The following is an 11,284-nucleotide window of genomic DNA, read 5'->3' on the forward strand; positions in this document are numbered from 1 at the left end:
AGCACCCACGCACACACCGCTTACCCCACTTACCTATTTACACATGGATAAACACATGCACACACACATTAATCTACTTACACACCTATCTGCACTCACGCACACACACACACACACACACACACACACACACACACACACACACACACACACACACACACACACTCACACACACACACACACACACACACACACACACACGTGCATTACGCCATATCAGGAGGAGAGGTTTCTCACCGTATGGTTTCAATGATTTCATGAGCAGCGTCATGGTGCTTATCCTGAATGAGAGGAGGGAGAGAGGGGGGGATGGAGGAGGGAGAGAGGAGAGAGGGAGGAGGGAGAGAGGAGGGAGAGAGGAGGGAGAGAGTCAGAACAAAAAAAAAACAAAAAAAAAAACAACCAAACCAGGCAAACATCTATGATTCAATAACATTTCCCAAAATGTTATGCATGGTCTGACCAGTGAACTTTATTTGAACTTCAAATTCATGTTCTAAATAGCCTGCCCCCTCACAGTGTGACTTTCAAATTAGTCATCGGTGTGACTTTGGCTTCAATTTTAAGAATAACCCACGTCAAATTCACAAATGCAATACGATGCATTGGCCTGGCGCTCACGTGCTCGATGAAGCAATAAAGATCTGCAGTATGTTTACAGCATTTGAATAAGACCGTTTATAAATAGCCTTGGAAACGGCACGAGGCTCCACCCACTCTGTGAAAATGGCCAGCCCAGGCAGCCCGGTCAAATGAGGCCAGGTCTCTGTGGCTTAATCCACACTACAGGCCCGCTCCCCCTCTCCCTCTCCCTCACCCTCTCCCTCTCTCCTCCCCTCCTCTCTCTCCCTCTCCTCGCCCCACTTTCTCTCTCCCTCTTCCTCTCGTTCTCTCTCTCTGAGGCATTAATGTGACTGCAGCATCAGCTGGCACACGATCTCAGAAGGACAGGACCGTAGCATAGCCAGCAGCAATACTTAAGGAGGGAAGGAGGGAGTGAGAGAGGGAGAGAGATAGTGGGTAAAAGAGAGCGAGAGAGAGGCAGAGAGAGAGAGCGAGACAGAGAAAGCAAGAGAGATTATGAGGGGGGAGGGGAGGGAGACCGAGAAAGAGCAGGACAGATAAGCGAGAGATTATAAGAGAAAGAGAGAGACAGCGAGCGAGAGAGAAAGAGAGAGAAAGAGGGAGAGAGAGAAAGAGGGAGAGAGAGAATGAGAGAGGGAGAGAGAGAGAAAGAGGGAGAGAGAGAGAATGAGTGAGGGAGGGAGGGGGAGAGAGAGAGAGAGAGAGAGAGAGAGACAGAGAGGGAGAGAGAGACCCTTACCATGCCAATAAAGCTTATTGAATTGAATTGAATTGAATTGAATTGAATTGAAAAATTGAGAGAGAGAGGGGGAGAGAGAGAGAGAGAGGGAGAGAGAGAGAGAGAGAGAGAGAGAGAGAGAGAGAGAGAGAGAGAGAGAGAGAGAGCTCCCGGCTCTGCCCCTGAGTAGCACAGGGATTAGTGGTCCCTCCCCTCAGAGCTCTGTTACAGAGCAGAGCTGCCGCTGGCTGACCCAGTGACCCACTTTACCGCCAGAGAGGCCGGCAGCGTGAAGGAGACCAAACAGCCCAGCTACACCAGCCAAGCTACGCTAACCAAGCTACTCTAACCGGGCTCCACTAACCAGGCCATGCCAGCTGGACTATGCTAACCAGGCTAAGCTAGCCGGGCTACGCTAACCAGGCTATGCTAGCCGAACTCCATTAACCAGGCCATGCCAGCCGGACTATGCTAACCAGGCTAAGCTAGCCAAACTCCACTAACCGGGCTATTATAACCAGGCTACACTAGCTGGGCCAGGCCCGATACACCAGCTGCTGCTCCTGCCACAGGCTCCCCGCGGCTCCATAACCATAACCAGCCTGTCCTCAGCTCCAGTAAAGACTGCTTCCTGAGCGGAGCCGCCACACGCAGAACGGCACCTTCCCCCTCCACTCACACGCTGAAATTCAGCTGCAAATATCGAATACAACCCGGCGCGTGCACAGTGCTCTCTGGGGCAGCACTAGAGCTCACAGAGCAGGGCTGTCGTGTGTGTGTGTCTGCTTATGAGGGCAGCCTGTTCAGTGTGTGTGCGTGAGTGTGTGTGTGTGTGTGTGAGCGCGTGCGTGTGGGTGGGAGCGTAGGAGGGCAGCCAGGACACTGGCAGCCTGTTCAGTGGGTGTGTGTGTGTGTGTAGGGGGGGGGGGGGTGAGCAGCAGCAGCAGCAGCAGCGCTGTGGCTAAAAATAACCCAGAGCTGAAAGGGAGGCTCAGCCGGGGCCAGCGTCCCCCCCCCCGCCCCCCTCCCCCCTCCTCCCTCCTCTTTTCTGTTGTCACGGCGGCGGACGTGACTCACACGCGTACCACAGCTCACCCCGTCCTGACTCCACCTCACAGAGTCACGCCGCTACGCTCCCAGGACAAATGACTAAGCAGTGACCGCGGCAACGTGCCGGCATGCCGCAGATTCCTCACGACTGCCTGCGCTGACGCAGCAACCTTCCCCCCCGTCCCCCCCCGCTCTGTTCCCGCGGCGACAGCTCGGCCTCCGGTCCCGCCCCCCCAGCTGGCCGCGCCGAGGCCTCGAAGAGGCGGTCAAGCGCCCGGCAACAAGGCCGCCGGCGACCGGCGCGGGGCGGGGCGGGGCGGGGCGGACGAGGGCGTTCTCGAGCACGTTCCGGCAAGTTGCTATTAATCATGGGACGGGTGAGGGGTGGGATGACTCAGTGTCCGTGGTGGGCGTGGGACAACATGCGCACGTGGGCGGGGAACTCAGCGAGAAAGAAAAAAAAGAAAACCCCCACAAATTTCCCCCACGTCGAACCGAGGCGTCGACGGATTACATCTCACTCTTCCATTCGCCAGCAAACTCAGAGAAAGACATTTCTCCAGCGTGAGGGGTGTTCTTCACATGGAAACGGTTTACGATGATTTACAGCCTCAGATATACACGGCATGTGTGTGTGTGTGTGTGTGTGTGTGTGTGTGTGTGTGTCAGGGAGACGGAGAGGGAGAGAGAGAGAGAGAGAGACAGGAAGCCTGTATGCGCACGCCGCTTCTGTATGAGCTTGTGTGGATCCTCTGTGAGCGTGTGTGGAGAGTGAAGCTGTCTGTCCGATGGCCATACTGTGCGGAAGTGTGCGCTAAACGTGTGCTCGTGCGGCGGGAGAGCGAAGCCGCCGTGTGCGAGACAGACTACGCGCCTGAACCCAGCAGGCCACGGCCAGCGTACAAAGCTGAACAAATCCAAGCTGCACACAGCCAACTCCATTCACAAACACCATTTCCAGGCAGGAATACGGAATCACACACGTGGTTGGAATGTTCTTGAACTGAACATTCTAATGCCGATGTAACAATCTCAGCTACCAGCAGCAAGTACTGGAAGCTCTAGAACACGACTTAGAATTTTGTAAAAAAAAACACATTCCAAAACTCCCTGCTGTACAAAGGGTTAAAGGACGTTAAGAGTGCAGAGGAGAGCCGTGGTTTCTGCGGCCAAACGTCTGCAGTCGATCAAAGTGCTGCAGAGCGAGGACTTCGCCGTCTTCCCAGCACGGCCTGCTGTCCCAGCGCTGGCTGTTTACGGGGTAAAAGTGAGCACACGCCTTACTGGCAAGAGGAATAGGAACTCCCATCGTCTTTCACCGCCGCACACGCGCAGACGCGCTCGCACCGCCGCACACGCTCGCTCGCACGTGTACACGCAATCTCCCGCGCACCAGCGCCACGCCCTCAGCCCACATAAACACACCCTTGTTTCGCCCTCGCAGGGTGACGCAGATTAACACAGCGTCGTGCGGCGTCGAGCGGAGGGGGTGTGGGGGGGGGGTTTACGCAAACCCAGGCCTGTGCAGGTGGTTTCGGTTTTTCTGCGGTCAGACGCCCCCTCCCCCCCCCAGACGCTCCCCCAATCGACTGACCGTGCCCTGACTGAGCACAGGGCCGTTTGTGAAGAGCGCCATCAGAGCGAGGCAGAGTTCAGCCGCTAACCCCCCACTCTCAGAGACGGGCCATTACGCAATCGCATTCTTATCAGCCTCTGATGAAACAAGGTCAAGTCAGCCAAAGGGAAACCCGAACAGCGGACTGAGTCAACAGCCTGTACTCGCTTCTTTAGAAAAAAGTGAAAATCCCCCCCCGTATGTTCGTCATTTGTACATCTCTGACTCAGACCCCCATGTTTTGGAAGTTACAGCCAAGCAACGTATGCTCGTTACCGTTCCACTGCATTCCCAGATAGAATTTGTTGTCACAAGTCACACCACTTTTTTTTTCTTCTTTTTTCTTCTTCTGAGAAACAAGGGCTCGTGGCTTTTCTCTGACGTCAAAGTGTTTTTTTTCACATGCTTCCATTAACCGCGTTTCTCGCGAAACGACAGAATGGAAACACGTCCGTGTAGTAGAGGGAGAAACCGCGAAAGCTTCTGATCTGCGTTTCACAGGCGAACATGTGACCCCCTCCACACTGATTTACACCTACACTACACGAGTCTCCAAACCTTTACATCTCAGGACCTGGCCCACGCACAAACCGAAAGCAAATCCCTGCCATGCAGAGCCACGTGAACAACAGACTGAGGCGCTTGTGCACAAACACAAACATGGCCCTCTCAAAGCCTCAAGACCACTTTTCTGCTACGCGGCCAGAGCTACACGGGGCTCCACGCAAACAGCTCTTCCACGGGGCACATGGGCTCCCAAGTTGAAAACCTTAGGAGCGCACTAATGCATCCCTATTAGCAGATGTGCTCCTAAATCATCTTTCCAGTTAGCACACGTCCAACTTTCGGGAGCAAACGCTCCTAAGATGTGGGAGCACTGCATGTCCAGGTACGTGTGCAGCCTAGCCTGGCTTCCTCTTGGCTACAGGATGAGGGCACTTCCACCGCATCACCGGCACCCTGGTGATGTCACAGCTGGTGATGTCACATCAAACACTGGCATGTGCACACGCACGCTGCTCTTCTTCGGCAGTCCAAGGGTTCAGCGGTAGGATTCACATGACTTTCGCTACCTTCAGCATGCCCCTTTCTCCATTCTGCATCAATATTGAAAGTTTTTTTTTTTTTTTTTTTTGAAGCAGACGGACATGTGCATTCCCTCAGCTTGCCAGCTTACATGCAAGCATGACATTATAAACGAACAAGCAAGCCGAGTTATAAATGGGTCTGAACAACAGAAAGAAACGCTACGGAAAACCACAGGAAGAGAGCATGGTCCGATGGCATGCTTTACGATCACTTCTCAGAAAAGCCACCACTTAGCACGTGGGCTAGGCACCAGCATGCTAGCTCAGCTTGACACTGGCGTAGCACTTGAATCAGACCAACTATTTCCAAGTACATCTCAGTGTGGCAATGGGGACAAAAGAAGCGGGCAGTACAGGGTCTACAGAAGCTTATCATAAAGGCTGCTGAATGGAAGTCCACGTCCAAACTCTGGACTTAGTAAGGACGACAGACAGTGAAGTGAAATCCTGGGCTGGTCCTTCATCAGAGCAGCTTATCCCTATAGCATAGTTTTCAGGGGGCTGATTCTGGAGTGAAAAACACGAATAAAAATGTGCGGAATGCCGTCTCGCCCAGAGTTTTAACTACAGCAGCCGAATCTCCACTAAAACTTTCAGCGGAATTCCAGTTCCACTCTCCACATCCTGTTTCTTCCAACTGCAGCCCAGAACCCTCCAGCTCTCTAATCGATGATCCCAGCAGGGATGAATTTAACGTCCCACAACGTCAACACGCCCTAGCTTCCCGTCTCGCGCTCAGCATTGCTCTCACAGTGGTCGCCTTTCAGGACGTCCTGTCCCGGCTACTCCCCGGCCACCAGATTACAAACATTATCAAGCACCTACTATGTCCACAGCTCAGCTCATCTGAAAAAAAGCAGCCTAGACGATGTGGAAATAACCCAGCCATACGCTAAAACAGCATGAACTTAAAACCGTCATGGAATTACACCTCTGGATTGAAAAGCATTCGCTCATCTTGGAGACTGAAATCCCGGGGTATATGCGATATTTACGAGGTTTCCAGCGCGTAGCATACCAATGTTTTTATCTGTGAAACGGTTACGTTTGGGTTATTCATCTGTGCACAGAATGGTCGTTCGTGAAATACAGGCATCCCGGTAATAGCTTAGTAAATCTGAAACGTTGTGAAATGGATTGAGGCGAACACAATAACAAAACGAAGCTGGCAATAGGTTCTGGTGTTTCTCTCGCTACCTCAGTTGACCCCAAAGCGGTGCAATAAATAATTAAAATATTGCGCAGCAGCGTTCGTTCAGTTAACCGCCAGTATCTGAATTTTATCACGACACGCAATTACGCCGCTAAGTACAGTATACATCAACGTAATGACAGTATAAATATCGTGGCAAGCTTGTGTATGTAAATGCTTGAGCGACGTCCGTATTTCTTGGTAATTTACACAGCTAGCGGTGGAACAAGAAATGCCTGCTCTAGCAATCGTTTCAAACCTCTACAGCGTTTGCTCGCGGCTGCCACAATTAGCCGTTTCCCAAGACTCACCCCATCCCCCACCATATAAAGCTCTCCGTCGTCAGGAGGTCCCAAGATAATTTAGCTACCCTCTCACAAAGGCACCAAAATCAGCCCCATTCTCAAACCATTTGCACCGTTCAGATCATACGTGTGCCAACCAAGGCAGACAACTTAGCCAACGTTAGCTATCCTCGTACACAGCAGCTCGTTGCAATACAATAACCAGCATGTCCACTTGGCGAAATGCTAAATCGAAAACCACAAATGTTGACATTAGCGCTATTATCTATTATATTAGCAAGCAGTTCTAATTAGATAGGTGGTTCTAGTCAAACACGACAGCTAGGCTAACAAACTACCGTAAGGATAGCCTTCAGGTAAGAGTCAGCTTAGCCAATTCACGTAATAAACAATAACTCACTAGCCAATGCTCCCAATTAAAAAAAACAGACTCTTCAATCGCAGCTAATGACCTATGACAAAGATCAAGGTAGTAAGCATAAGCATCTAACATATACTCGTGTCTAATACTAATACTGTATTGTCGTTAACGGTAGTCTAGCCATCTACATAGATGGCAATATTCAATTAGTTTCTACCACCGAATAACAAACCAACTATCATATAGCTAGACTAACTATCAATTACAGCCACATAACGTAGGTATGATAGATACCCAACTATCTAGCAAGTCAATAAGGTGACCAGCTATCAAGCTATATTAGCACCAAAAAAAGCTATATGCATGGCTAGGTAGTAGTCTAGACGGATTTCCGAGCCAAGTCCAGTTTCATGTTTAGCCAGGATAACAATCTAGTAGTACCTATCCATTTATCGATCATGCTATACACTGGCGAGCTATGTAGTTAAGCTGCAACTTGCAAGTCGAGGAGCCAGCAATAGCTGGTATTACTTAACCAAGTACTGCCACCAACCAAATTGCCTTCAAATTACGACATTGTCTTATCTAACTGGCCGGAGACGAAGCGAATTTGCCTATTTAGACCGTCGGCATTAATGCTCTGCTCTTCAAGATAGTCAGCTAGTTATAATCAGCTAGCTAGCTACCTAGCCAGACACATGTAGTAGCCTATCGTACAACTCCGTAACTTAGCTACCATGCATGGTGCTAAAAACTACCATGGTGCCAACGGACTAGCAACCAATTATTAGTGCTCTGGTATTTACTGCTAACAAGGTTTACTGCGTTTGTTACTACTACTAATCCGGTAGTTATCACCAAACAGCTATTTCGGTAAAAACTTATAGCTAGCCGGCTAATGATGTCCAAAATGACCAACACTAGCTAGCTACTGCTAGCTACCATTCAGCAAGTAGTCATGTAACTTGCTGGTCAGCATGCCTTCAAGTTGAATGATATATTTGTTTATTGTAAGCCATTAATTGCTGCTTGAAATATGTTATGATGGATATGAATATATAACTCACATATACTGGTAATGGCCACGGGTAGCCCGCTGCTTCGGCTCCAACCGGCGATTTCAACTTGAGTTCCAGCTTCTCTCCCATTCTCCACCTCTCTCCGGTGTCCTGTGGTAGCCAGCGAGCTAGCCAGCTAGATCGTGAACATTTTGACAGAAAATTCTGTCAACACGATGACAAAGATCCGATTGTGATAATTCAGGGGTGGGCAAGTTCTAAATAATTTCTTTAAACCTAATTTCCCGAATTAATATTTTGTTTTTTATCTCTTTATGATTAAAAACTACTCAATCCGAGCGGCTAGTACCCTTCAGCTGTACCGCCGCCATCTTGAGCCGGCGTGAAAAAAAACGGGTAAAACTGGCCACTACCACAAACACAGAAACGATGGGGAGAGGAACTCAGTCCTGCCACCGTACTTAGGAGATATTGACAGCTACGAGGGACAGAGCCGGTTTGTCATACTAGTACGCCCTCCCTTCGGCGACGGTGACGACAAGCGTGGGCTTCTGTACTCCACGGGAAAAGTTTGAATCGAGTCCCCCGGTGCCAATAACGGCAAATGGGCGGGCTGTACCATTTCCCGGCGGCGGATGCGCCTCCCCTCTTTGCTTAGGCACAAACAAAAGCCAAATACTGAGAACAAGCTGTGAAATAGAGGAAAAGGCGAGACCGGAGAACGAAGAGAGTTGCCCCCTGCTACTTTTTCATTAGCTTTCGTTTCTCCATTCTCATTCCATAGTTTTCCGTCTTCAGTTGACTGGCATTACAGCAGATAAAATGTGGTATATTTGCAATAACCGTAAAAAGAATGTTAAAGTACTGTTTCACTTTGTTGCAATCATTGCATATCCACAAATTCTCCTTAAAACTTTCCAGAAAATACATACTCTTAATCAGACATACCTATGCATTTAAGACTGCACACACTGCCATTCCCCTACACAGCTAGCCTAAATGACAATGCATACACAAAATGCTCTAATAAACTAATTGGTCGATCTTTGAGCAGCTGGTCCCTGTCACAGCAAAGGATATCTCCTGCAGACTTGGGCATGGCACATATGGCCATTTGTCCTGCAAGATAGGAGCAGCTCTCACTGCCGTCCATATGGTCTCGACGCACACTGCTGTCGTTACTTTAGTGTCATCTTTTGTTTTAAGGGTGAAATAAAATGATACAACTGCAAATGAACTTGTTTCTTTGCTCTTAGTGTAAATGAAAAATAAATAATATCTGCATTCTTGACGTTAAAAAAACATCAAGATAAGTGGAACATAAATCAAGTGGAACTGGAATGGAGCTGCAACTAAAGGAAATTAAATGCTTGTTCTTGAAATTCAACATTCATTGAATAAAGTAGTACTACATTAATTGTGCATGAATTGCTATATAGAATACTATAGAAAATATAGAATACTATATTTTCAGAGGGGCACAGAGGAACTGTAAAAAATGCAGTGGCTGCATCTTCAAAGTCCATCAGAAAACCGTGACCAGACCAGTCCTAATTCGCCATAGGAGTGCACCAGTGCCATGATAAGGGGAAGAAGCCTGCATTTTGGCATCTTTTATATGTAGGTTCCCCGTGGGGAGACCAAGTGTCAAGGCTAGCTGGCATGCAAGGTTCCAAATTCCATGTACATGCCAGCCATTCCAGGGATGGGCAGCAACTGGCAGCTGTGACGTGTTAAACTCCTTGAAGGTGTAAGATCAAATGTGTGATTAGAATGTTTTTAACTGAACATTCTAGTGCTGAGGTAACAATCACTACTGGTGACTGAAAGCAATGGAGTTCTAGGACACTAACATAATTTTGCAAAAACAAAAACAAAAAACCACAGCCAGACACACAACACACAATTACAGTTCCTTATATTAAGAACAAGGAGATGTGGAGGAAACAGTTCATATTGCTCTTATAACAATATTATGTATGTGTGGTCACTTAAATCAGTTAAGATGACACCATTGCACTGTCTGAAGCTTGGTGCATGATAATTCCTCCAGTATCTTTTTTTCCTTGTGTGCACAGCCAAACACATGGTATGCCATAATAAGTGCAGTTCAGTGATTGAGATGTCACCAAATCAAAGCCAAATGCTTGGTGCAAGGTAGAGTAAAAAACATCTTACCGGAACACTGAACACTTAAATAAGGAACACTGGAGCACACATACTTATTTTGGGCCAGTCCCAATGAAGAGTCCAGGCTAGGAGTTTTTTACTCTAGTTTGACCACCTTGGCTGTTGAGCACCTATCCAGTCCTCTTATTTAGCTTGCTTGAAGCATGTAGGCCATCTTCTTTATCGCCTGGTGCAAGGTGTTTTTGTAACACAGCCAATCACATGTCTGCAGCATCAATCTCACTTCAATGAGTGAAGATGCTATCTAAGCACAGCCAGATGCTCAACGCATGGTCTTGCTTCCTTATTTTGATTTGTTCAAAGAGCCGAGAAGATTCTGATATACGAGCAATAGCGCCTTTGTGAGGACCGGCTTCACAAGCAATTGACAGGTGCATCTTCAGAAACTTGGAACTGTTCAAAAAAATGAAAAAAACTTGTAGTGATGACATCTGCTGGTACAGGATAATCACAACTAATAATTTACATTAGAAGTTGCAAATCGTATATAAATACTTATATGAATACTTTCTATACAACACTGCATTTGACTCATACAACCTACTGTTCTTTTTCCCACATTCAACACAGCATGTGTGTTCCTTTCAAAACTGCTTAAAAAAGTTCTAGATCCGTTTGACATGACATTCATGCACCAGCAGATGTCCCTCACGGGCTAACAGGAGAACTGGGCAAAGACAGTTTGAAGATGATGGGTCGAGAGATCAGAAGGCATGAAGTGCAGTCCCAAGACAGCCTTAATGTAAACTCAGGAGCGGAGAGCAACCAATACAGAGTTCAACGTTTTCAGTTACTCCAGGAGTTTTATATAGGTATGTATATTCTAATACATTTTAATCTTGCTAAACAGTGGTTGGTCCGGATAGTTTTACATGTCATGTTGCTAGGTTGGCATGCACTTGGTCGGATGGGTTGATGTTGTATTGTTGAGCGCGAAGTCAGTTTCCTTTCTATGATGACAGCAGTCAGAAATATAAAAGTAAAGTCTGTGTTCTTAAGCGAAGCTAAGAAAAAGAAAGAAAAAAAACACCATGATGAGGGAGAAACAGAAGCATTCTTGCTCCCTTCCTTTGTAATTTCACACATCTGAACAAAATGAGTTCTGACTATTCCCCCTTTCTTCTTTGCCTTTTTTTTCCTGCAGACCCACTCTTTTTTGCA

The 11,284-nt window shown here is 47.9% G+C and overlaps 1 protein-coding gene across 1 annotated transcript in view; it reads right to left on the minus strand.

The window, feature by feature from the left end:
- dot1l (DOT1-like histone H3K79 methyltransferase) overlaps positions 1–8,534 on the minus strand; it is a 37,180-nt gene extending 28,646 nt beyond the window's left edge. The window contains exons 1-2 of the mRNA XM_064330332.1: positions 7,982–8,534; positions 238–281 (exon numbers count right to left, since the gene is read on the minus strand). Coding sequence (XP_064186402.1) covers positions 238–281; positions 7,982–8,062 — 125 coding nt within the window. The 5' untranslated portion in view covers positions 8,063–8,534. The remainder of the gene's footprint in view (positions 1–237; positions 282–7,981) is intronic.
- Positions 8,535–11,284: the final 2,750 nt, after the last annotated feature.

The sequence above is a fragment of the Anguilla rostrata genome, chromosome 4 (genome assembly GCF_018555375.3).
Source record: "Anguilla rostrata isolate EN2019 chromosome 4, ASM1855537v3, whole genome shotgun sequence".
Taxonomy (NCBI): domain Eukaryota; kingdom Metazoa; phylum Chordata; class Actinopteri; order Anguilliformes; family Anguillidae; genus Anguilla; species Anguilla rostrata.